Here is a 20,664-nt window from a genome sequence, read left to right on the forward strand (position 1 = left end):
AACTGAGTAGTTGTTCCTTGAGCTCTATACTTGCAGGAGCTGGAAGTGTATTTCCTTGTATTTCCAGACCTCTTTATCACTTCTATTTTTAAAAATCCTTAGCTTCCTTCAAAGTTTGGTTCAGGTGTCATCATCTACTGGAAACTTCCTGATCTAAGCAGCTTCCCTGAATGTTGTGTTGTATTTACATATCTGTATACTTGTTATATATACCCAGTTAAACTTAAATTTACTTAGAGCAATGACTATTGTGTTTTTGCCTTTGCTCCCAGAACAGTGTCATATACCTACAGTAGATGTGTTAATAAATGTTTGTTGAAATTAATTTAATCTCTAAGATAGTTTCATCTCCATTTTTATGACTGCTCTAATAAGCTAAACTGGCCTCCTCCTACATGGAAGCTTCAGCCAGGAAATATCAATCATGAACACTAGGAAATGATTTTTAAAAACACTCCATGTAGCAAAATAATTGCAGTCTTAAATGACAAGCTATCATACACTAAACTTCCCTATGCTAGTAATATAACCCCCACCCATGGCTCATAGCAGATCTCTATCTAGTATTTTATTGAGTCACTACTATCTTGTAATTGCTTGAAGAAGTTTAGAAGGAAAAAACACACTTATCAAATTAGTAAGGGCTAAACCAAAATCCTGCCAGGCCTGTTGCATGTTCTCTGGTGTCTATTATATTAGCATGAGCCATGCCACCCTGAATTAGTATATCCAGAAGCAAATTATGAGGAATTTTGGAATCATGAAGTACTATTTTGCACAGTCTCTGCTTTAGTACAAGAGAAAGACTCTGTTCCTGGTTATATGAATAAAAAAATTTATGGAAGCTCTGCAGATATGTTTTTATAATCCTACCTATGTTTTCTTATCCTTTCAAGGAATTCAATGATAGGGAACAGCAATGGATAAATAAACTAGAAGAAGGCTTCCAGTGCATTAAAAAGGAGCTTCTAGGAAAGATTATTGGAAATCTAGGAATAAAATACATGCATGAAGAGAAAGAGGGGATAGGTTACTTTCTGTCTTTCTAATCCTTACCTTCCTGTAATACAAGGTATCAGTTCCAAGACAGAAGACTGGCAAGGGCTAGGCAATTGAGGTTAAGTGACTTGCCCATTGTCATACAGCAAGAGGAAGTATCTGAGACCAGATTTGAATTCCCATCTGGCTGTTTCTGGCTCTTTCTCCATGAAGCAACCTAGCTGCCCTTATCGTTTGTTTTCTGCATACATCTCATGACAAGGGAGCAGTAATAATCAATAATTCCATGTATCAGAGGAAATAGCTTATCTGTACTAGGGGTAAAAAAGACAGGTTGTAACATTTTGCTGACTAATGACATTAATTCATGATTTCTGTCAGTCTCCAGGATTTCTGGTCACTCATATAGTTGGGTAGCCATCTAGAGCTTTAAAAAATTATTTACCTGGGGGGGGGGGGGGAAGCTGGGTAGTTCAATGGATTGAGAGCCAGGCCCAGAGATGGGAGGTCCTAGGTTCAAATGTGACCTCAGACACTTCCCAGCTGTGTGACCCTGGGCAAGTCACTTAACCCCCATTGCCTAGCTCTTACCACTCTTCTGCCTTGGAATAAAAATGTTGATTCCAAGACAGAAGGTAAGGGTTTATTTTAAAAAAAAAATATTTTCCCTCTGTTATTTTAAATTCTCCTCTGTGCATTTCTCTCAGCTCAAACTATGCTCAGGGGGTAAAGACCATACAGACTGAGCTGAGATAAATGCATAGAAGAGGATAGTTCTAAAAGCAGATTGTTCAACTGGAGGTTGGGCGAGATCACCTTTCTCCCCTTCCTCAACAAACTCCAATAGCTCCTTTTTGCTTCCAGGATCAGACACAAAACCCTCCGGTGATCAAAACGCTTCATAAACTAGACCCTTCCTTCCTGTCTTTACAGTCTTTTTACACTTTACTCTCCAGGTTTTTTCTCCAGCTGTGTCCCATGCCAGAAACGTCCCTTTTCATCTCTACCTCCTGCCTTCCCTGGCTTCCTTCAAATCCTAACTAAAATCTATCTTCTATAGGAACCCAACCCAATCTTCATTCTAATGCCTTCTCTCTCTTAATCACTTTCTAATTACTCTGTGTAGGGCTCATTTGTACACGTTTGCTTGTTGTGTCTTCCCCATTAGACTATGAACTCCTTGTGGACAGGGATTGTTTTTTGCCTCTTTCCATCTCCAGCACTTAACATAATGTCAGGCACACAGTAGGTGTTTAATAGGTTTATTGTCTGGGCTGGAAAATTTTGCCAGACACATTAATTTTATATCCATGAAAAACGCTGTCCTTCCAAAGACGACTTCAATCAACCTCCACTCGCTGCTATTGTCATACCGGTAAACTAGGACCTGGAGTCAAGAGCATGTCACCGGAATGTCATAGGTTCACAGATTTAAAGTTGGAGGTAGACCTTAAGAGATCATGGCGTCCAGCAAGCACACTTTGCGGGGGAGGGGGGGTGAGGAGGGAACTGAGTCCCAAGGCTGCTTGCCCTAGGACCCAGGTCATTCAAAACTGGCTTTTGAACTTGACACCCTCCCGGAGTTCTTTCCCAGTCCTGAGATGTGCCTTTGGTCAAAGCCCTGAACCCTCCGAACCCCGCGCTCTGCCCGTGGGAGAGCGCTTCGCAGAAATCTTTGCAGTTTTACTGCCCGGGAAGGCCCCGCCCAACGTCCCTCACGTCGGAAGGGTCAACGGAGCCGAGTCCCGAAGGACACAAAGGGAGGGCGACTCGCCCAGAGCCGCACGTAGCGAGCTCCTATTGGAAGCTTTGGCTCCAGCTTCCCAGGTTGGGATGTAGAATACTAACCCCAGGACAGTGCCCGTCGCCCTCGGGTACCTCCCTCTCCCTTCTAAGTTCCCCCGAGACCTAGGCTTGGGGTGGGGGCGGTGGCCCGCGCGTAAGTAGCGCGATGGGGCGGAAGCGTCGAGCGCAGGCCGCGCAAGCGCAGGCGCCGAGCCTAGATAGTTTCGAGCCTGGAGCCGGGCCCAGCCTCGAGTTGAGGGGCGGGTCCTGCGTGGGGGCGTGTCATGAGCGGCGGAGTGACGTAATGGAGGGCGGAGCCGGCGCGCGCCTAGGCGGGACCCCGGGCGGAGCCGCGGGGAGGGAGGGGAGTGGAGATGGCGGCGGTGGTGGCTGCTGAAGGGGGAGGGGGCGGGGAGCCCCGAGGAGTTGACGGGACCGGCCCGGGGGTCCCCGGCAAGGTGGAGATGGTGAAGGGTCAGCCATTTGACGTGGGACCACGCTACACAGAGCTGCAGTACATTGGGGAGGGGGCGTACGGCATGGTCAGGTATGAGGCGGGGGCCGGGGGAAGGGGCTTCGGAGGAGTCCTGAGAGAGAGGAGGGGGCTTCCGAAGCATTGGTGGGAGGGAGCCCTGGGGAAGTTCCGAAGGAGGGGAGGGGGCTCCAGGGATATTCTGAGGGAAGGGAGGAGAGTCTGGGGCACGATCTGAAGAAGGGGAGGGGTCTCCAGGGATGTTCTTTGTCAGGGGAGGGGCCTCCAGGGAGGGAAGGGGGATAGGATGGGGTCGGTGGCGTTCCAAGGGTCTTTGAGAATGCTCTAAATGGGGGGAGGGCATCTAAGAGTGTTGGGGGGAGGTGTTGTGAGTACGGGAAGGGGTTCTGAGGATGTTCTGAAGAAGGGGAAGGGGGCCCTGAGGAGGTTCCTGGGAAGAGGAGGGGTCTCCAGGGACGTGCTGAGGGAGGGACCCTGTGGATACTTCTAGGAAGGGGAGGGATATTTCTGGGATGTGCTGAGGCCGGAGGAGGGGGCCCTGAGGAAGTTCTAAGGCAGGGGTGGAGTCCCTGGGGATGTTCTTAAGGAGGGGAGGGGGCCCTGGACCATCACAGAGAGGATTCGGAAAGGGTTGGTTGCTAGGGAAGTTGGGGAGAGCTTGAAGGAGGAGAATCCATGGGGAGATGTAAGTTACTTAGACTTGGGGTGAGGGGAGGCTAGTGGTGTGGGGCTGGGCAGGGTATCAGGGAGGAGGTACACGGCTGTGCCTGGATCTTCTTACCGAGTTCCTCTGGACCAGCCCTTCCCCTTCAGTGGGGCAGGCCTCCCCTGGAGACCTAGACCCTCTTCAGGGCCATTTCTCACAATTCCTTTCCTCCTCTTTTAACCTTTATATATGTTCTCTTACACCTCCCCCCCCCCCCCACTTATTTACTCCCAGGGGCCCTGTCCTGAGGACTTCCTGACCCATTTTCTCTTTATTTCCTAGTTTTTCCTTACCCTTTTCATCCCCTTTTTGGACTTCTGGGTATGTCTGACAACCCCACAATAGGAAGAGAAATAAGGGGTCCTAACAGCTGGAGTTTAAAGGTGGAGGGGAGGGAAGGAAAAGATTCAGTGGTCTCTTCTTCCTGGAATGAAGTCAGAGCTTAGGTTGGCTGGTCCCCAGCCGTCTCCCAGGAGGCTTCAGGCGCTAGTGGCAGGAAGGAGCCAGCATTGTTTACAGCCTGGTCAGAGTTCTCCCTTGACCCCCTCCACCACAATCTCCTTCTCTTCTTCCTTCTCTCCTTCTTCTTCCTTCCTTTTCTTCTCCCCTCACCCACCCTCTTTCTACCCCCTACCCCAAGGCCTGGGTGGAGCTCAGTGGCCTAGGCTCTCACTTTGCTGTGCAGATAGGCCCCTAATCTCCAGGTTCTCATGCTCCTCCACACACCCCCCCCCCCTTCTATCAGCATTTTGTCCCCTTCCCTCTGGGGCACAGCTCTCCAACAGTTCTGTGATCCAGGATGAATCCTTTGCTCTCTGCCCCAACAGCTCTGCCTTTGACCATGTTCGGAAGGCCCGGGTAGCCATCAAAAAGATCAGCCCATTTGAGCACCAGACATATTGCCAGCGTACCCTTCGGGAGATTCAGATCCTGCTTCGATGCCACCATGAAAATGTCATTGGCATCTGTGACATCCTTCGGGCACCCACGCTGGAGGCCATGAGGGATGTGTATCCTTAACTCTCTTACTTTTCCCTGGCCCTGAGATCAGACTCTAAGGGCTTTCTCCCTTCTCTTTCCTTTATTCCTTTGTCCTCTGTTCCCTAGCAGAAGAGAAGAAATACAGCAAAATGAACAGGATTATGAGTTAGTGTTGGTGTTCAGTTGTTTTAGTTGTGTCTAACGCTTTCATGATTCCATTTGGAGTTTTCCTGGCAAAGATATGGGAGTGGTTTAGAGATACTTCACCAGCTCATTTTACAGAGTAGGAACTGAGACAATCAGGGTTAAGTGACTTTCCCAGGGTCACACAGATAGTGTCTGAGACCAGATATTAAGGGAGATGAGTCTTTCTGACTCTAGCCCTGGCACTCTATCCACTATGCCATGTAGCCGCCCCTATGGGTTAGATCCAAATTTTAATTCCATCTTAGGCAGGTCATTTGCCTTCTCTGGGCTTCAGTTCCTCCTGTAAAATGAGATATCAAACCAGATGACCTATGTAGTTCCTTCCAGCTCTTAATATAATATTGGCCAGAACTCTATACAGAATCAGGGTTTAATTAATGTTTGTAGACAGACTCTCTCAGTAAGTACCCACGACAGAGCTTGTGAAGCTCAGATAAACCTGTATATCCCACCAGCTCCCCCTTTTACTCCTACAGAACAGATGGGGATTCTAGCCATCCTCTCTTGAACTTTCCCCTTCAAAGCCCCACCCAGGTACTTCCCAGCAATGGAAGGTCTTTGGACCTTACCCAGTTCTTAGAGAGTATTAGCATTCCCTTTTTCCTATGCTAGTGTTTTCAGTTTTCCTGCCTTCATTTCCTCCCTCAGCTATTTAGCCTTTTCCTGCTCTCAACTTCAAGTGTCAGCCCCCTTCCTCAGGCCACTCCCCATGTGTATGGATTTATACAGTAAAAGTAAGTGTCTCCTGGGCTCCAGCAGAAAAAGACTGGATGAAGGGAATCTGCCTCTTGCCCTGAATGGGTTATTGACTATAGTACCAGCCTACTATTCTCCTTAACCCTAGTTCCTATTGGTTCCCCCACTTCCTGGGGGTGGGGGGGAACTCCTCCATGGCTTCCTCAGTTACATTGTTCAGGACCTGATGGAAACAGACTTGTATAAGCTGCTAAAGAGCCAGCAGCTGAGTAATGATCATGTCTGCTACTTCCTGTACCAAATCCTACGGGGCCTCAAATATATTCACTCAGCCAATGTGCTCCATCGGGACCTCAAACCCTCCAACCTGCTCATTAACACCACTTGTGACCTCAAGGTGAGAATCCAGAGTTTAGAAACCACCACTTCTCTTCCTTCTTCCACCTTATCCCACTCTACCCCATAGGCACTCAATGGACACCACTTCCAACCACTTTGTCAACCAGCATGACCTCTAAGCTTATCATTATGACCCTAGTGTCTTCCCTTTCTCCTCAAGTGACTCTCCTATTCTGATCCTTACCTGACAGTACATTTTATCATTATCTTCTATAAATATTAAATACCTACTCTGTGTAAGATTTTTTGAGAGGAGAGGATAAAAAGAGGAATAAGACATGGTCTTTGACCTCCAAAAATTTAATCTGTTTGAGAAGATGGGATGATAAACAAGAAATACATCCAAATAAAACAGTGGTGAATAGGGATCCTGTGTGTATGTGTAAATATTTATTCTTCCCTTCTAGAATGTTAAATATGAGTTTATAGCTATAAAAACAAATACTTATAATATGTAATAGGGGCATGAATAGATTTAATTTCTTTTGTTTTATTCAAAAATTTCCCTGATCATCTTTATTCAGGATGTAGTTCATGCCCCTGACCAGCATTCATGTGTTTTGTTAGTATATTTCAATTGCAGAAATGTTCTGTAGTCATTAGTTTGGGAAACATTGGCCATTTCAGACAGTAAATATTCTTAAAACTGTTGACAGAGATAAGTTCAATTTAGTCATGAAAGGAGGCCTGTGGGTCCTTAAGAGTTAACATTTAGATCATTACCCAGGGGAAGCAGTCTAAACAAGGAGAATATACAAGAGCATGGAGGAGGAACATAAAGGTCATGTTCAGGGGGCAGTAAATAGGATGAGTTTGCCTGAATTTGAAGGTTTTTATTGAGGACCATCGATAAATAAGATGAGCTGGGATCAACATAGTGGAAGCATTGTTTACCAATCTAACAAATTTGTACTTTATGGATAAATAATAGGATGTCAGATTATAAACGAAGTTTGTTTGTTTTTTCTTTCTTCAAAGATCTGTGACTTTGGTCTGGCCAGAATTGCTGACCCTGAGCATGATCACACAGGCTTCCTGACAGAGTATGTGGCTACCCGTTGGTATAGAGCACCAGAGATCATGCTTAATTCCAAGGTAAGGAAAGAAGCCATCCCCAGTCCTTTAAAAGCTCTCTCTAACTCCCAAGTGAAGGTATTAGAGGGAAAGTGTGAGAAGACAAAAAAAAAAGGACATTGAGGCTGTTTAGTCATCATAGGTGACCACCAGACTGCTGTGAAGAGGATTGGTTATTTTCATATCTCCTGATTCCCAAGTTACAATTGTGGGCATTTATATGGGGGACAGGAAAGAGGAATTGGCCAATTGTGTCAGCAAATACCAGTTTTCCTGACAAAGAGAGATAAGGACAGGTACCAAAACTCCTATCATTTTGAGAGCCCTTTTGCCTTCAGTGTATCCTGCTGAGGTTTGGAAGGAAGGAGTAGTGAATAGTGCAGATTGAATAGGCGACCAGAGAAGCTGACTGTTGGGATGGTCCCAAAGTTACCTATTATTTCTCTTTGTGTTAGGGCTATACCAAATCCATCGATATCTGGTCTGTGGGCTGTATCCTCGCAGAAATGCTCTCCAATCGGCCCATCTTTCCTGGGAAGCACTATCTGGACCAGCTGAACCACATTCTAGGTGAAGGGGGTAGTAGAGGGGTGAAATGGGGGAAGTGGATGGAGGAAGGCTGGCAAGATAGATGGATTGAGGCTCTGCAAGCTAGCAGCTAACATCTGTGGGCAGGAAGCCAACTTTTGGGGAGTGGATTGGCTAAGGATGTGTATCACAGGACTTAAAAGACCATCTAGTTCAACTTCCTTTTTTTTTTTCTTTTTAAACAGGTAAAGAATCTGAATTCCAAGGAGGTGACATGACTTACCCAAGGTCACACAGCTAGTAAATGGCAAAGTCATGATTTAAACCCAGGTCTTATGACTCCAAATCAGTGTTCTTGTTATTATATGACCTCTTTCCTAGAGTGAGTATAGTGCTTGCTAGAGCAAGATGGTCTGGTTTTCAGCTCCTAGACCATTCAAGTTCTCTTTATTAAAATGAGGTCTTCCTGAGCTGGTTTCCCTGGGAAGATAAATATCTACAATGATCCTTTGTCTCCTTGATTTCCTTCCAGTGTCTCTTGTTATATCCTTCCCTTTGTCCCCAGGTATCCTAGGTTCTCCATCTCAGGATGATCTGAACTGTATCATCAATATGAAAGCTCGGAACTACCTACAGTCCCTTCCATCCAAGCCTAAGGTGCCCTGGGTCAAGCTGTTTCCCAAGGCAGACTCCAAAGGTGAGGAGAAGGGAAAGAAATGGGATAGACAACTTATAGATAAGAAGAAGAAGAAAATCTGGCTGTTGAGAGGATCTAGAGGAAAGGAAGACATGAGGCTAAGGGCAGTGTGGGATTAGAATTTAAATCCACATAGAGGAATAGGTTAGAAGTGGGGGAATTTCTTTATCCTAGTTCCCACTAGTTAAAGGAGATCAGCTTTGGTGGCAGCTCTCTCTCAGCCTAATAGAGTTTGACCTCCTAGTTCCATTATCTAAATTTAAAGGGGTCCTTAAATATGGAATGGGGGGGAATATCTAGAATACCTTTTCCCTCCTACCCATCCCTCATTCCCTCCTACCCATCCTGCCCCATGAGGCAAAGATTTGTGGAATCCATGCTTCTGACCCCTGACCTCATCTAGCCCTGGACCTGCTGGACCGGATGTTGACCTTTAACCCCAACAAGCGAATCACAGTGGAGGATGCCCTGGCCCATCCCTACTTGGAGCAGTACTATGATCCAACTGATGAGGTGGGACCAAGGGCTGGGATCAAATTGGGGTGGGAGGGTGGGGAAAAAGCAGAATTCCTAGATGGATATCTCCAGGATCTCTCATCTTAATCTTCTGCCTGCCTTTTCTTCTTGCAGCCAGTGGCAGAAGAACCCTTTACCTTTGACATGGAGCTGGATGACCTTCCAAAGGAACGACTGAAGGAACTTATCTTCCAAGAGACAGCCCGATTCCAACCTGGGGCCCCAGGAGCCCCCTGAAGCAGGGATCCTCTCCTTTTGAGGACCTGGTAAGTACTTCTCATCCAATCATATACTCCCATGTACACATATACTTGCTGTATGTGAATACTTATATACACAAAAATGCCTACACACACCTGGGGACACAAAAATCTGCTTATATCAACCCTGTATGTATACAAACACATTCTTTTCACCACCCCAAGTGTACACAAACCCATGCCAACACGCCCCCACTCCATCATATTTTAATATATTTAGCTCTTGCCCTAGGTTTGCTTCCTCCAGCAAGACCCTCCTCTCCTCCTCTACTTTCCTGTGATAATGAAGCTCGTTCACATTATATAACACTCCAGAGTTTACACAGTACCTTCCTCACAGAAACTCTTGACAGGTGTATAGTACAATTGCCATTTTAGACATGAGGACATTTAAGGACAGATAGTTAATGAATCAGTAAGGAGCAGAGCTGAGAAAGCCAGGTCATTTGATGGCAGGTCCAGGGTTTCTTCCACTAAACTCACTCCTCTGCCTGACTGGCCCTACAAGATGGAAAAGTCTAGGGTTGCCCAGGGCTCAGTTTGCCCCTGTGACCCCCTATGAACCCTCTCTTGTGCAATCTGACCTAATAGGGATTGATGGTACCTCCAGTTTTATGTTCCTTGGTCTCCTATGAGTTTGGAACTATAAAGTAGCTTCCAGAAAAAGATTATCTAAAGAGGCCTGACTTTTGTACCGGAAGGGTTTTTCCTCCAGCCTGAATAGTGGTAAAGCCACACTTCTTGGCCTCCTTCAATCCCAAGAAGGGGGATATAAATATTTGGGGAGGAGGCCAACCTGCCTAAACATGCCCTAAGGCCCAAGCCAACCTCTCTGACCCCTGTTATTCAGACCAACTATTCAGCCACAGTTGTATAATCAGTTCTCTGCCTCTTTCCTATGTTCTTTTGATCTCATGTTCTTTCTCTGTCTTCATAAATCTCTGAATTTGGGTCTTGGCCTCTTTTTTTCCCCAGAAGCTGAATTCCACCTGCCCCTTTTCCTGCTGGACTGTTTGAAACTGGATGCCATTCACACCTTGGCCCCTCATTCCAGGCAGGGGATGGATGGGTGTGTGTGTGTGTGTGTGTGTGTGTGTGTGGGCCCCTCTGTTCTAACATGCTTTATCTCAGAGACAGTCTTTCATCCCTTTTTACTTCAGGGGGAAACCATGACCCCTTTTGCAGCTAGGGGTTCTGGACCAAACCTTTGCTCCCCTGGCTGGCTTACCACTGCCCCAGAAGCCTTCACTTCCCTCCCCACTTCAGCCTGGCCTAGGGAACCCAAGGCTGCTTTTCCCTAGTCCCTTCACACGCTCCTTTTTGCAAGGACTAGTGCTACTTCTCAGCCCCTAATTCCTACAAGGCACCTTGAAGATTGTGTTTGGTGGGGGTGATAGGGAGTGAGTTGGAAGGGTTCCTACTCTTTCACGTGATTGACACCTCCCTCGGATCTTCTCTAACCTCTGTGGAACATTCCTGATTCTCAAGGGCTAGTTTTCAGATTAGGGAGAAAGAAAAAGGTCTGGAGGGTGGGACTGGAATCCTTCAGACTCCAGGCTGTGCCCCTGAAGCTGCCACGTTTAACCCCATTGTCCCCTAACCCTTCCTGGAAGGGGTGCCCCTGCTGCTTGTGTGTGTATGAGTGTGTATGGGAGGGAAGGGCAGCTGGCCAGCTACCCCTGTGGTATGGTAGGGGAGGCCAGACCACTGTCTCCCAGCACCTGTATCTAATATATAAATATATAGATGTGTATCAGGATCCTCTGCCTCTGTGTCTTTGTTTGCTGCCATCTCCTGGGTGCTTCATCCTCTTACTTTTCTCTATTCTGGGCCTTCCTTGGAGCCTACTAACTCTAGGTCACTTCTAGATGGATGGAAGTGGGGGATGGAAGTGTTTGAAAGGGCTTAACCATAAACAGCCTCAGCCCTACCCAACTGCAGAGATCTTTGACCCCAGCCAGCTGGATTATTCTGCCTCCAGCATAGCTGAATGGGCACAGGTTGAGCCTTTCCTGCCCAGAGGGAGGGGACTGGGGAGTTATTTTTCCCTTTGAGTTTACCATCTTTTCACCCTTTCCATTTCCTTTCAAATTGGAATGGGGGTGATTCAGCTCGCCCCACATGCTCCTGTGACTGGCCAGAGGGCAATGGGTTCACCCTGAACCTGGATGAGGGAGTGGGAGGGGAGTTCTCAGCACTATCAGCTGGATGGCAGCAGTGAGCTTTAGATCAGCAGGACTAGTAGAGTCAGCTTTCCTGTCCTTGCTCCTTGGTTTGTCTCTGAGGATGCTAGACAACCTGAGTAGTATAATCAGCCTGAGGCTGGGGGTGGGGACATGGCCTGGGGCTGTCCAGGTCCCTGGATGTCCCGCCCTGTCAGCTGGGCCTCCTGCCAGTGGCAGGCTCAGCAGGTCCTAGGGGCGTGGTGGTGCAGAGGCTGAGGGAACCCTCTGCAGTCTGAAAAGGAGCCAGAGAGCCAGCCAACCTGAAGACTAGCCAGCAGGCCCGGAGCCCCTTACACCTCACCCGTCAAAGAACTACCGCCTCCATGAGCTCCCTGCTCTACTATGCCCTCCCTGCCCTGGGAAGCTATGCTGTGCTTTCTTTCTTCTTCCTCCGCCGGCCCTGGCTGCTCCATGCTCCCCGGGAACCTGCCTTCCGATGTCAACTCGTTGCTCACAGAGGGGGTGAGGACTGCTTCCAAGAGACAGACATCCATGAGTTTGGGAAGGGGAGACAAAAATGGAAAGGGAGGCTCTGGGATGTGTGGAGGAAATGAAATAAGAGACTACACCTTAATCTAAGTCGGTATGTGGCCAGCAGGGATCCTTATATACAATTTAGTAACACCCTTCTCTGTTTGAATTTGATGCCACTGTAAAGCATGGATGGGATAAAATTGGGGAGAAGAAACAGGTCTTACATGTATGGTAGGTAAAGGCTTAGGGTATGGAGACACGTTCAAAGGGATGAGATTGGGGAGAGGATCCTGGTTCTAGGAAAAGGAAACAAGTACTTGGGAGTGGAATGGAATTGGTGAAAGAGGAAACAGGTTCTAAGGAATGAAAAAGAAGAAATCAGGAGGATGGAGGAGTGTTATGGAGAAAGGAGAGAAGACCAGGGACTTCTTAGAGGGCAGAGAGCAAAGAGGCTCAAAGGAATGAAATGGGATTGAGAGACTAACTGGAGAAGGGCGCCCAGATTCATGTTCCATTCCTTCCCACAGGTTCTGGGGAACGGCTTGAACATACCATAGAGGCCATGGAAAAGTGAGTCTGACTCTTTCTTTTGATCTCTAATCCCAGTGTCTCCCTCAGAAGTGACCTGTACTCTGTCATTTCCACAGTGCCACAGCCCAACGATCAGACCTCTTTGAGTTGGACTGCCTTCTGTCCCGAGATGGCCAAGTTGTTGTCTCCCATGATGAGAACCTTTTTCGACAATGTGGCCTCAATAAGAACGTTGGGGATATAGATTTTGAGGTGGGGATTCCCCCAAGTACTCCCCCACATTTAAGACTCTCCTATCTAACCCCAGAACCTCCTTAAGGACCTGAGCCTTATACCCCCGACCCCATACACCAAAGTCCCTCAAATCTTTACCCCTTCATTCTCTGCCAGTCTCGTTCTTCCATGACATCAATCCTTTCTCTCCTATACTTCTCCCAGGACCTGCCTCTTTACAGAGAGAAGTTGGAAGTATACTTCTCCCCAGGTGAGATAAAGAGAAGTCTTTGATTGGGGATAAGATACTAGAAAAGTTACCATGACCCCTGGCCTTCCCTGGGAGCTGCTATAGGGAAGGGAGGGGAAAAAAGCCAACCTAGGCTCCTCAGACTGTAATGGGGAAGAGGGAGTTCTCCCTGCCCCCTTCTTAGACATATGCTTGACTTCTTGGTGACCTTAATTCTCTCTTTTACCATAGCCTTTACACTTTTCTTTGACATTCCCCTCTCAAATATGACTCCACTCGACCTCTAGTCTCCCTGACCTCCAATCTTCTTTGTAGCTCCTTCCTCCTTAGACCTACTACTTCCCTTTGATTTCAGGCCGGTTTGCACAAGGGTCAGACCGTAAGATGATTCGACTAGAAGAGATTTTCCAGAAGTATCCTGAAACACCTGTGTCTCTAGAATTGAAATCAGAAAATGAGGAACTCATTACTAAGGTATGGCTGCAGGCATTTGGGAAGGCAGAGGAAGAGAAACTGAAGACATAGTCAAATTGGCCTCTTGATGGGGGAGAACTGGGGACTAAGGAAGATTTAAGAGCCAAGAAAACCTTTCTGACTTTCCCTCCATACCCCTAGATAGTTGCCCTTGTCAAGCGCTTTGACAGAAGTGAAATAACCATCTGGGCTGCCGAAAAAAACTCTGTCATGAAGAAATGCCATGCAGCTGTGAGTTGCCCCATTCTGCTCTGGGCCCCCTTTTCTTGTCCCATTTCCTACTGTTCCCTGGTACTTCCACTACCCCAAGCCCCTGCTTTGGTCTGTACAATCACCCATGGAAACCTATTCTCTCCACTAGTCCTGAAAGTAAGGATCCCTCTGTTTTCTTCAAGAGACAACATATAACATAACATACTACAGCCACTTCTTAGGGTTTATTCCTTTTGTTGATCTTCAGATTTTTTGTAGGAATCAGTCCTAACTTATACAGCATGTGTGGATCCTAAGAGGCCTCAAAGAAAAGCACTTTTGCTGAATTTGGGGAAAGAAGTTAATCAGGGGACTATTTCATCAAAGGGAGAGGTTGTTGAGTTGGACCTTAAAAAGGTGGCTTGGAGTCAAAAAATGGGAGTTAGAACTTTGTCATTTACTAGCTGGGTGATCATAATAAAGATAATTTCTCTTTTCTGCTTCCTTTTTCTCATCCATTCAAATGAGGAGGTTGGACTAGATAATCTTGAAGTTCGCATACTACTCTAAATTTTTATTGTATTTTGACAGAGAAGGGCATTCCAAGTAAAGGAAGCACTTTTGTGCTAAGCAAAGGAAGTTAGCATGGCTTCTGAAGGGAGCATATTAAAACCTCTGGCTTATCTGGGTTGGAGGGTATATAGTGGGGAACAAAGACCAGTCTATTAAATAAGACATACTATTGGGGTCATTTTGTGGAGGGTCTTAAATCTCAGGAGAGAAATTACACAATTGGAGTTTTGACTTCCATTCTATAGGTACTGGTAATCCCTGGAGCATCTTTTCTCCTATATTCTAGGCCCTTAAACTCTGCACCTCTTCCCTGGAGAGCCTTGCTTGGCATTCTTCAGATAAACCTATCCCCCACCCCTCCTCTATGCTACCTCAGCCTTCCTGAGACTGAACCTTCTGGCTCCCTTAGAATCCAGAAATGCCCATCTCTTTCACCCAAATCCGAGTTGTTTGGTTGCTGTTCCTGTATTATATGGGACTGTTGCCCTTCTTCACTCTACCTGAGAGATTCCTGCTTTGTTTCCTGCCCACCATCATTAACAGGTAATGGAGCTTTGGGGAAAGGGATAGGGGCACAGTAAACAAAGGGCAGAGGAGTCTATGGGGTCTCTTTCCTTCTCTTTTCTGATCTCTGTCAGTAATAAGAGTTACAGTCATGGGGTGACAGGGCCATGGAAGAAGACAGCCAGCAGTATCTCAAAGCCAGTCCTAATTGTTGATCTTATTCCATCTGTTGAACTAGAACCTATTTCCCATTTTCCTGTTCTGCTTTGAATAGATTGGCAGCAGCCATTTCTAAGAGGTGAGATGGGCAAGGAGGGTGGGTTGAGCATCCCTGACTACCCTTGACCTCCCTTGTCTAATGACATTGTTTCTTCCTTCAGCCTAATCATGCGGAAAAGTCTAATTAGACACCTTGAAGAAAGAGGGATACAAGTGAGTTCAGTCATTACCTGTCAGGTAGAATTTCAGAATACGATCATGTCTCTTTAACTTTGTATTGGTTGCTAAGGGGAAAAGAGGAAGCAAAAAAAAAATCACTTCCATTTCTATTATGCTTTTTTTCCAAGCCTTTTTCTCAGAATACCCCTGTAAGATAGATAGTGATCGTATTATTCCCCTCTTCCTAGCTATGGGACCCTGGGCAAGTCATTTAACCCCTGGCCTTTACTGCTCTCTACCTTAGAATTGATACTTAGTATCACTTTTAAGACAGAGGTAAGGTTGGTTTTTTTTTTTTTTTAAGTATCATCCCAGTTTAACTAGATAAGAAACTAAGATTGAAAGAGCTCAAAATGAGTTGCCCAAAATCATATATCTGGTAAACATTTGGGCTGCAGCCTCCAACCCAGGTCTGATTGGAAGCCTACTGTTCTACCCCACCATGGCTACTAGTTCCTACACCCAGGAGCTCAGACGCACACATGAAAAAAATAGAAATATATTTTACTGTGGATAAAAATACTATAGGAATTCAGAGGAGGCCATGGGAAAACATCTTCATGGAATTAGGGAAGGAACTGATAAACAGAGAAGGGTTTCATGTGAGAGAAACAAGAACAAAGCACTTCTCCAAACTTTATCTACTCTTCAGGTGGTATTTTGGTGCCTTAATGAGGAATCCGATTTTGAAGTAGCCTATGGGCTGGGAGCCACTGGAGTCATGACAGATTACCCCACAGCCCTTCGTCACTATCTGGACAACCATCCTCAGCCAACTGACAGGAGCAACTAAGATACCTCAGAGAGCTAACTGGGTCATGGATCTATTTACATTTTTTTCCTTTTTAAAATTTTTTGTTGAAAAGATCTTTTAATACATCATTGCCATTTCCCAGTGATTCTCTGTCCCCACTCCAATAGAGAGCTTCCTAGAGTGGTCAAGCAAAGTTGATTTGTAATCAAATCCATTGGCTATGTCTGGAAATGTATGCCTCTTTCTGTTCCTATTATGTTTAACATTTCTGTTGAGAAACAAGTATATTTAAAAACATAGTTTCCTTAAGCCATAATTGGACACAACTTCATTGATTAGTTCTTTAAATCCTTCAGATTGTGACTATCCTGTATATTTAATTCTGCTGATACTTCTCTGCATCAGTTCATGCAAGTTTTCAAGATCTCCCTTAAAATGTTGCCCTTCACCAACACAATTTACTCAATATCTCCCTCAATAAATGTTTTTTTACTGAGTCATGTATCTTTATTGAGGAGGGGGCTGGGGATGAAGGCAGGAGCCAGGGAGGAGAGTCCTGGGCTTCTGGTTTGGCCACATTCCTGGCCCTCAAACTAGGCTACTTTCTGGTGCCACTCCCAGCCTTTGTGACTACCCAGTCGAGTAACTAATGCTTTCTTCCAGGTAGGAACACCAAGAGAAGGGAGGCCCAGACTGGAAACGGGATGGGGGTGGGGAGAGAGCACAAAGTGGTCCCACAGGGCTAACTCCAAATTGCACTCCTGGAAGCCTTTTCAGATTAGTGCATCCACCTCTAGGCCTTAGACATGGCTCCCAGGCTTCGGACTGGCGTCTCCAGGGAACCTGAAACGATGGATCACTACTACCCTGCAGCCCGAGACCAGCCCTGGGGTGTCCAGGAGGGGAGAGGTGAAGGGGGAAAGATGTTGCTTCTTTGCCCCGCTGACGCTTCAGATCCTAGGTGGCCCAAGGGTCCCGGAGAAGGGACGGGCAGTTCCAGGCCCGGGATGGGGGTCCGCGGTCCACTGGAGAAGGCAATCAAAGCGCAGGCTCTCCGGCCTTGGGGGCGGATAAGATAACTATTACCGCGTTGGGGAGGCCGGGCGCCCAGGAGCACAGCAGATGCGGCGGGGCGTGGCGAAGTCCCGCCCGGACTCTGGGCTCCTTTGTTTTCAGGGGGTCCGCGGCCTAGGAACATCCCCAGCGCCCTCACCCAGCCCCAGATTCCGCCGCATTTCCGGAGGCGACAGACCGCCGGCTCGGGAGCAACCAGAGGGAGAGGCGAAGGCAGTAGGCTTGAATGCTCCCGGATGCGTGACGCTCCCCGCTCATTTGCATAAAGCGCCCTGATTGGCCGCGGCGGCCGCCGGGAGTGCGGGAAGGGAGGGGGGGGAGAGCTCACAGCGACAGCAGCTGGTCTCGGTGTAAACAAGTCGCGGCTTCGAACCCGGGGCGTGGGGACAGCGCCCCGGCTCCGGAGCGCCCCATCACCCGATCCCAGACCCCGGCGGACCGGGCCCCCCGCGCACCTAGGTGAGGCTCATCACCCTCGGAGCGCCCATGAGTCCCCTGAACGATCTCAGCGCCCCTAGCCCCCCAATCGGAACTCCCAGGCGCCCTCCCTTCTGCAGTCTTCCCCCTCCCTCTCCCTGGACTGGCCAGGGCCACCCCCAGGCCAGAGCCCCCCGGGAAGTTCCAACCTCTGGGGGCGCCCTCGCCTGCAGCTCCGGACCTTGTGCACCCCTTCCCCTCCCCCTCCCCAGCTGCGCAGCTTTTACAAAGCAAGACTACTCCCCCCACCCCCCAGTGCCTTCCTCTCCAGCTTATTCTTCCCTTTCGGGGCTCCCTGCAATATTTTGGCCCACCTTCCAGAGCCCATTGGATTGTCCGGACCCAGGTGGAGGTGCTGAGTTGGCTGAGTCACCCCTCCCCCTCCTAGCCTCAGTTTCCCCAGTGATGCAACTTGAGATCTCTCAAGGCAGTGAGTCAAATCAATGCTTTGATTGAATCCAGCCTGAGCAACATTCCTCCCCCAGGGAGGCAACCTGGCCCTAGGGAAGACAGAGACAACACCAAGTATAACAGCAGATACAGCCCCAGCTCTGGGGAGAAGTCGGGACACCAGCTAGAGAGGAGATGCAGAGATGTGTTTGCTTCTGGGAGGGAATGAGAAACTGTCTGTGGAATATTGGAGAACAGAACTTTGGGATAGAAGAGGGCCACGAAGCTGATGCTTCTTTATGATTTTCTAGGCTCTGGGCTCCCTTTGCTCACCGTGGTCCCCTCCTCGGGTGGGGCCACTGCCCCCAGCCCCCACCATGGTTCGGATCTCCAAGCCCAAAACCTTCCAAGCTTATCTGGACGATTGTCACCGAAGGTATAGCTGTGCCCACTGCCGGGCACACCTGGCCAACCATGATGACCTCATCTCCAAGGTAACCTGCCTAAGGATTGGGGAAACTCTCAGCCCCAGGGATTGTACCCTGGGAGGGAACCAAAAGGCCCCAGAACTGACAATGACTGATTCCCTTTCTTCTCTCCAGTCCTTCCAGGGAAGTCAGGGCCGTGCCTACCTCTTCAACTCTGTGTGAGTATCAGAGCTTCCTCTCTGGAGGGATTCTCTTTAGGGCTGGTGGGTGAAGACTCTTGGGGCAATCTCCCAACCTCCGGTGGCCTTTGACCTCTTCTTTGAACCCATACTTTCTTGTGCTGGAGTTTCAGGGCCAACCAAGGGTCAGGTGGGATTGTGACCCATCTGGGACTTGTGACCCTGGATTACTCTGGAGGGGAAATTGGGCCCCAGGCTTGGTGGGATGGGGTGGTGTTTGAGGCCCAGAGTCCCCTGAGGGACTAGTCTCATTTGTGACAGCCTGGTGACCCACCCCACAGGGTGAACGTGGGTTGCGGGCCAGCTGAAGAACGCGTGCTACTAACTGGACTCCATGCTGTGGCTGACATTCACTGTGAGAGCTGCAAGACCACGCTGGGCTGGAAATATGTGAGTGTGACCTGTAGTCCTCCCATAGTCTCTAAAAGAAAAGTCAGACCCCAGGTGCTATGGAAGGTGCTAGGCTTGGAGTTTGAAGATTTGGGCTCAAATTCTGCCTCCAACAGAAACCTTGGGCATCACTTCCCCACTGGGGGCCTCAGTCTCCTCACCTATAAAATGAGGCTTAAACTAGATCACCTTTAAGGTCCCTTCCAGACCCAAGTCCATGAGTCTTTTCTGGTCCCTCGTCAGGTCCCTTTTAAAAAAGAAGTACTTATAGAGCCCTGAACTTTTTCAAAGCTGTTTCCTATGTGTTCTCTTATTTGATTCTCACCATCACATGAGGTGTAGGTAGCTTAGGCATTACAACCCTCATTTGACAGGTGAGAAAACTGAAGACTGCAGTTAAACAAGTTCTTCCATGGGGAAGCCAGAAATAGACTTCAGTCAAAAACTTTCCAACCTAATACTTCTCTTCAGAAGCAAGTCTGTTGGAGAGGAATACCCCTCCTCCCCACCTCCAACTGGCTCTTCTCTACCTTCCAGGAACAGGCCTTTGAGAGCAGTCAGAAATACAAGGAGGGGAAGTACATCATTGAGCTCAACCACATGATCAAGGACAATGGCTGGGACTGACCTCCAACCTCCAACCCCAGCTTCATGATTCTCCCTGATAAGATGATTCTGCTGCCCCAACCCCAGCCAGGCTGCTGGAGGAGGGGCACTAGTGGGAGAAACAACTACTTGCTTACTCTCCAGGGACCCTGGGGGAATGGCAAGTTCTCCCTCCTCAGGGCTTTGTTGGGTGATGGCTCCAAGCCCTTGTACATACATTTTATTATTTTATTGCATGCACTGTGACTTTTTTGGGGGGGAGTGGGGGAAGAAATGTCCCTGTTCTGCTGCCTCCCATGATCTGGCTGGTTTGGATCTCATTTTTAACCCTCTCCTTGCCCCAGTTTCATTTGTAGATATGCCCTTTGTTGTACATAACTCCCTGGCTTCCTCTCCATGGCCACCCCTTTTCCTCTTGCCTATATACCTCAAGCCTGTGCCACTCTTTCCCCAGAATTTCCTTACTCCTTCGTGGTCTGTAGCATCTGTAAATAAAACTCCCAGAGATACCACCTACTTCTCTCTTTCTTGGAATCTCCTGGTTTTGGGAAGGAGACTCCTGTACTCAAGCACCCGCCCCCAACCCTCCAACTCTTCCCAAGTTACGGATTTGCAAGGACTTTCCTAGTAATGCTTTCCTTTCTCATATAACAGTTTGAACAGGCTATAAGCACGCACCCTCCATCCAACTATAGACAGGTTCAGCTCCGACATTGACTAGCTGTGTGGTGACCCTGAACCTCAGTCTCCTTATTGTAAAATGGGGATGGTCTTTGCACTGCCCACCTCATAAAGTACCATGGAAATGAGTTAGTGATTTACTAGCCTCATCTGCCCATCGAGCCTCAGCCTGTCCTTTTTGAAAATGTCGAGGCTCTGGACCTGCCTTAAATCTCCCAAAAGCAGCACCAAAGACTGGGGGAGGAGTGATGGCACGTACAGCATCTCCTCCCGCCTGGTGAACATCTGCGTTGCGTGTTTTGGAGGCTACGGAGTCGGGACTACCGCTCCCAAGAAAAGTAGCGCTCATTCTAGGCTAGAACGCAGGCTCCTGCTGCGCTCTGCCTCCCGGGAACTGTAGTTCCAAAGAG

The 20,664-nt window shown here is 48.0% G+C and overlaps 4 protein-coding genes across 8 annotated transcripts in view; all 4 read left to right on the forward strand.

Annotated features, from left to right (window-relative positions):
• Positions 1 to 3,070: 3,070 nt before the first annotated feature.
• Positions 3,071 to 11,100, forward strand: MAPK3 (mitogen-activated protein kinase 3). Its single transcript, XM_001364326.4, has 9 exons — positions 3,071 to 3,331; positions 4,811 to 4,993; positions 6,075 to 6,264; positions 7,245 to 7,361; positions 7,796 to 7,910; positions 8,434 to 8,565; positions 8,969 to 9,078; positions 9,196 to 9,347; positions 10,317 to 11,100. Exons 1-8 carry the CDS (start codon positions 3,159 to 3,161, stop codon positions 9,316 to 9,318), a joined length of 1,143 nt encoding a protein of 380 aa, XP_001364363.1. The 5' UTR covers positions 3,071 to 3,158; the 3' UTR covers positions 9,319 to 9,347; positions 10,317 to 11,100.
• A 138-nt stretch (positions 11,101 to 11,238) lies between these two features.
• GDPD3 (glycerophosphodiester phosphodiesterase domain containing 3) lies at positions 11,239 to 16,465 on the forward strand. 4 transcript variants are annotated; one of them, XR_008913536.1, is made up of 10 exons: positions 11,239 to 12,028; positions 12,568 to 12,610; positions 12,688 to 12,823; positions 13,010 to 13,055; positions 13,390 to 13,508; positions 13,650 to 13,739; positions 14,683 to 14,816; positions 14,912 to 15,075; positions 15,158 to 15,209; positions 15,868 to 15,951. XR_008913536.1 is itself a non-coding variant. In XM_001368678.4 (10 exons), the coding sequence occupies exons 1-10, from the start codon at positions 11,890 to 11,892 to the stop codon at positions 16,006 to 16,008; spliced, it is 960 nt and encodes a 319-aa protein (XP_001368715.1). In that variant the 5' UTR covers positions 11,239 to 11,889; the 3' UTR covers positions 16,009 to 16,465. The 4 variants fall into 4 exon arrangements, 3 of the variants coding, with proteins under 3 accessions (XP_001368715.1, XP_007499503.1, XP_056661518.1); XM_001368678.4 differs by having other exon boundaries at positions 15,016 to 15,075; positions 15,868 to 16,465; XM_056805540.1 differs by having other exon boundaries at positions 11,903 to 12,149; positions 15,016 to 15,075; positions 15,868 to 16,465.
• Positions 16,466 to 17,312: 847 nt separating this feature from the next.
• Positions 17,313 to 20,085, forward strand: YPEL3 (yippee like 3). 2 transcript variants are annotated; one of them, XM_001368640.5, is made up of 5 exons: positions 17,313 to 17,502; positions 18,222 to 18,404; positions 18,513 to 18,556; positions 18,859 to 18,967; positions 19,505 to 20,085. In XM_001368640.5, the coding sequence occupies exons 2-5, from the start codon at positions 18,288 to 18,290 to the stop codon at positions 19,592 to 19,594; spliced, it is 360 nt and encodes a 119-aa protein (XP_001368677.2). In that variant the 5' UTR covers positions 17,313 to 17,502; positions 18,222 to 18,287; the 3' UTR covers positions 19,595 to 20,085. The 2 variants fall into 2 exon arrangements, with proteins under 2 accessions (XP_001368677.2, XP_056661519.1); XM_056805541.1 differs by having other exon boundaries at positions 17,340 to 17,502; positions 18,859 to 20,085.
• Positions 20,086 to 20,196: 111 nt separating this feature from the next.
• Positions 20,197 to 20,664, forward strand: part of TBX6 (T-box transcription factor 6) — a 6,282-nt gene continuing 5,814 nt past the window's right edge. The window contains exon 1 of the mRNA XM_001364253.4: positions 20,197 to 20,664. This exon is cut by the window's right edge and continues 945 nt beyond it. The gene's annotated coding sequence lies outside the window, so the exon portion shown is untranslated.

Source organism: Monodelphis domestica, chromosome 7, assembly GCF_027887165.1.
Source record: "Monodelphis domestica isolate mMonDom1 chromosome 7, mMonDom1.pri, whole genome shotgun sequence".
NCBI lineage: Eukaryota > Metazoa > Chordata > Mammalia > Didelphimorphia > Didelphidae > Monodelphis > Monodelphis domestica.

Excerpts from the sequence above, each read along its gene's own strand:
- YPEL3 (XM_056805541.1), top strand. The coding sequence starts at position 18,288 with ATGGTTCGGATCTCCAAGCCCAAAACCTTCCAAGCTTATCTGGACGAT. Across the intron at positions 18,405-18,512 it reads ATGATGACCTCATCTCCAAG|TCCTTCCAGGGAAGTCAGGG; the intron begins GTAACCTGCCTA and ends TCTTCTCTCCAG. Across the intron at positions 18,557-18,858 it reads GCCTACCTCTTCAACTCTGT|GGTGAACGTGGGTTGCGGGC; the intron begins GTGAGTATCAGA and ends CCCACCCCACAG.
- GDPD3 (XM_001368678.4), top strand. The coding sequence starts at position 11,890 with ATGAGCTCCCTGCTCTACTATGCCCTCCCTGCCCTGGGAAGCTATGCT. Across the intron at positions 12,824-13,009 it reads TTGGGGATATAGATTTTGAG|GACCTGCCTCTTTACAGAGA; the intron begins GTGGGGATTCCC and ends TACTTCTCCCAG. Across the intron at positions 13,056-13,389 it reads GGAAGTATACTTCTCCCCAG|GCCGGTTTGCACAAGGGTCA; the intron begins GTGAGATAAAGA and ends CTTTGATTTCAG.
- MAPK3 (XM_001364326.4), top strand. The coding sequence starts at position 3,159 with ATGGCGGCGGTGGTGGCTGCTGAAGGGGGAGGGGGCGGGGAGCCCCGA. Across the intron at positions 6,265-7,244 it reads ACACCACTTGTGACCTCAAG|ATCTGTGACTTTGGTCTGGC; the intron begins GTGAGAATCCAG and ends CTTTCTTCAAAG. Across the intron at positions 9,079-9,195 it reads ACTATGATCCAACTGATGAG|CCAGTGGCAGAAGAACCCTT; the intron begins GTGGGACCAAGG and ends TTCTTCTTGCAG.